Source organism: Austrofundulus limnaeus, unplaced genomic scaffold (assembly GCF_001266775.1).
Source record: "Austrofundulus limnaeus strain Quisiro unplaced genomic scaffold, Austrofundulus_limnaeus-1.0 Scaffold1103, whole genome shotgun sequence".
Classification (NCBI taxonomy): Eukaryota; Metazoa; Chordata; class Actinopteri; order Cyprinodontiformes; family Rivulidae; genus Austrofundulus; species Austrofundulus limnaeus.
The window spans coordinates 66549-70044 of NW_013953505.1; the positions used below are offsets into that span (position 1 = coordinate 66549).

Below are 3496 nucleotides of genomic sequence, written 5' to 3' on the forward strand. Positions count from 1 at the left end.
CAACTAAAGAACAAATCTGTGCGTACGAACGGTTCTTGCATGAGGCCCATTGTGCATTAATCAATTTTCTATATAAATGCGCTGGAATTAACACAACAGCTAATATTCAGTCATTATCATAACTGGATTAAAAAATATAAATAGTTTATAAAACAAGTGCACAAAATAAATACAACAATCAATAAAGCAATCCCAAAAAACATCACACACTGCAAGGTATACGGCTAAAATACACCTGTTATACGAATGAATACAGAACTGATTTTCTTTAAGCCAAACTAAGTTTCTTTCTAAATATGGAATAGCTACAGTYTCTGGTATGTTATGGTTGTTCATGTTCCTTTAAGTGACGTCACCTTTCACCCAAAGTGTTCATTGTCTTACTACGACACAGTCTGTTCTAGTCTGAGATCTAGAGTTTATTCTGGAYTTGTACTTCTGAATAAAGGAGTTTAAAGGTGGAGGAGTGTCCATTTAGCAGCCTACAAACAAAATTTAAATCACTGAACATTTGATAATTTTCTAAGTCCAAGATGTTGTACTTATTGGTATGACATGATGCATGTGTGCGGGGATAGTTGTTTTGGTTTTTGACCTAAAGTTAGCAGAACTAAGTTTAACAGAAGCTAACTGGTCAGCTAATGGTTTCCAAAGTTAGCGAAAATGCTAACTCACTAAACGTAAAGGCTGTGTCCAAAATGAAAGGCTGGGTCCTCCGAAGGACCCGGCCTACCCAGTCGAGGTGGGCTGGGTCCTTGRTAGACCGTGAAGACCGGAAAAAAGTGTCTGTGAATTTGGACGGTCTAGCCTCCCGTCCTTACCCCGGTGTACGTCCAGTCGCCTAGCAACTGTGACGATGCTAAACAGAAGCAACATTAGATCAAAATTAGAAAAATATCAATATATTTGCATTATTTAATACGACAAAACAATAAAATTAACTTAAAGGTAACATTTGAAGAACTAATAGAACCGCCATAGGTGTATGTTTATGTTGCTATATGATTTTTTCTGACAAAAATAATATTTAAAAGCATGTTGTGGTGGAAATATATTATATAATCTTGCCTAACTGCTTAGTTCACATTACCCTGACATGTCCTGTAGGATCTCTCTTTGATTACTGCCACATTTGTATAATCTGTTCTCATGATTCTTAAAGACGCCATCTGATCTCTACAAACTTGTTCCCATTTCATATTGTATGTGTAACCTGTATTACTTTCATTGGTCATTCAATATCTTTGTAGTATTTGGCATGCTCTTATTTGTTCTTACGGACCACGCCCTGAAGTATTTATATGTCTTTCCTGTCTGTGGCTAACCAGTGGTAACTTGACTGGAGCTGCTGATCTCTCTCTGTCTGGTGGCCACTCTGCATAGATGCAACCTTATTAAATCATTTGACGACCAAACCACGCAGCATATCTTTCTTTTATTCACGTGTTTCTGCCTTAGTGGAATATTTCCACAACACATGTTTATACAAATGATAAAAGTATTAAAAATACAACCGCTTGAAACTTTAAATGTTTTTATCGCCATATTTTTACTTAAAACGTATTCTTTTCTCTCACTTCGTCCGCCATTACTAGCATAAAAAAATCTCCTGTCGGGCCGCAATGCATTATGGGATATGCTGGGCCAGGAAGGATCCATCAGACCTGTCCTTCGATTCGGGCCAAAGGAAGGACGTATTTGTCGGCCGCATCGGAGGAGTCTTCGGTTTTGGACGGTCTCCGTCGCGGCGCTGTGATGTATGCGGCCGACAAATTCGATCTTCGGAGGACCCGGCCCACCGTTTTGGACACAGCCAAAGTTAGTTGTGCTGTTAGCTGTCAGCAGATTAGTGGAACTGTGCCTACTGCTGGCTGTTTCTATTCTTACCTCATTGTTTGTTGTTTTGTTTTTTGCTTGTTTTAAAAAAATGCACAGCAAATTGAATAAGGAGCTTTTTTTTCCAAAGGAAATGGTAGCTTAAAGGAAGTAGGATGTAAAAAATAAGGTGCAATTCATAGGCTTGTAAATTTGTTATTTGCTCTTCCATCAACYATTCTTCTGCTGAAAGGAGAAGCAACAGTTAAAGTTCCCCGAAGCTCCAGAATAACTTTTATGTCAGGTGTTGAGTGAAAACTGGTCCTGCTCTATAGGCTTCTTCACCCAGGCACCGAGTCCCGCCTTGTGGAAGGCTTTGAAGAGGGTCTGCTTGGCAGAATGGTACTCCACTGCTGCCTGCTTGGCCTCGTGGTAGCTGCTGGGCTGCACCGACTGGATCCGCAAGCTGGAGGACAGCTACAGAACACAAGGAGAATCYATTAGGTCAGGTTGAAAACACCGTCTGATTGTGTATTTTTTGTAAAACCTCATTTATACAACCTCAGTTCTGAAAAAAATTACAAAGTAAAACAAGTACAACAAACTTAACATACTTTAAATTTCATTTTAAAATGATCTCTGACTACTGTCACGTTATTTCTCTGTTCTACTGAAAGTTGTTTGTGACRTGTGAAAACTCCTAATTACTTAAAACAYGTTTATAACACTGTATTACTTAAACACATTGAAGGAAATTTTGTAACTGAAATCCAGCTGATTCCTGTTTATTCGGACATACCATTTTGAACAACGCATATTTTTCCTACATCACCATTTTTTATATCGACACAATAAACTCTGGGGACACTTGAGACAAAACCACAAATAGTCAAGGCTAAAAAGCTATAATGTGACAAAGTTATATGTTGCATTAGTTGTTCTGCACAATATATGGGTTGAAATTATCTAACGTGATGTTTAGTAAATTAGCTCTGGAGCTAACTGTATTTATTAGCTCTAGCGCTAATGCCTTACATGTATCAGGAGCTAACATGAAAGCTAAAGGCTAAAGCTGAGGTGAGCCTTCCATGAACCAGCTCTGCTAAAAGTCAGATAATGTCCAAAATTAACCTTCAAGCTACATGCAGCTCACACTGGAGCAGCCAGTTGACRTAATTTACCCAGAATGCTTCGTGTTGCAAATAACATGGCGGCGTCCATGTGACAACATATTTATTTATAAAAACAAACAGCCTAGTTTTTTTTACTGTTTTTGAATGTTTATCAAATAATGTCTGATGTTTCAACTAATCAGAGATCATTTTAACAACTTGCTTCCTGTATCAGGATCAGAGTGATGGTAAAAAAAGGCACACCAATATCTCAGTCTCAATTAAGGTGTAACGATCCATCTTTTACATCGATGCATCGATTTTTTTCCCCTACAATCCAACTATGTTGATCTGTGCTCGGCAAGTTGGCCTTCCGGACGACATTTATCGAACTAAAATCATTTTAAAAAGTAAATAATCGATTATGTCAACACTATGGAATAACTTATCAGATTTAAGCACAGCACCTTATATGGGTTCGTTTTTTATGTACTTTTAAAGAGTAACTTACCCCAAAATTGACTTTTTTTAGCTGATAAACTGTCTAGAATGTGTCTAAAATGTTATAT

At 37.8% G+C, this 3496-nt stretch overlaps 1 protein-coding gene across 1 annotated transcript in view; it reads right to left on the reverse strand.

The window, feature by feature from the left end:
* Positions 1–1748: 1748 nt before the first annotated feature.
* The window catches only part of LOC106534156 (double-stranded RNA-specific editase 1), a gene marked incomplete at its 5' end in the record, with an annotated part of 19578 nt that continues 17830 nt past the window's right edge, over positions 1749–3496 (reverse strand). Inside the window, 1 exon segment of the mRNA XM_014030691.1 lies at positions 1749–2292. Within this exon segment, the coding sequence (XP_013886145.1) occupies positions 2116–2292 (177 nt within the window).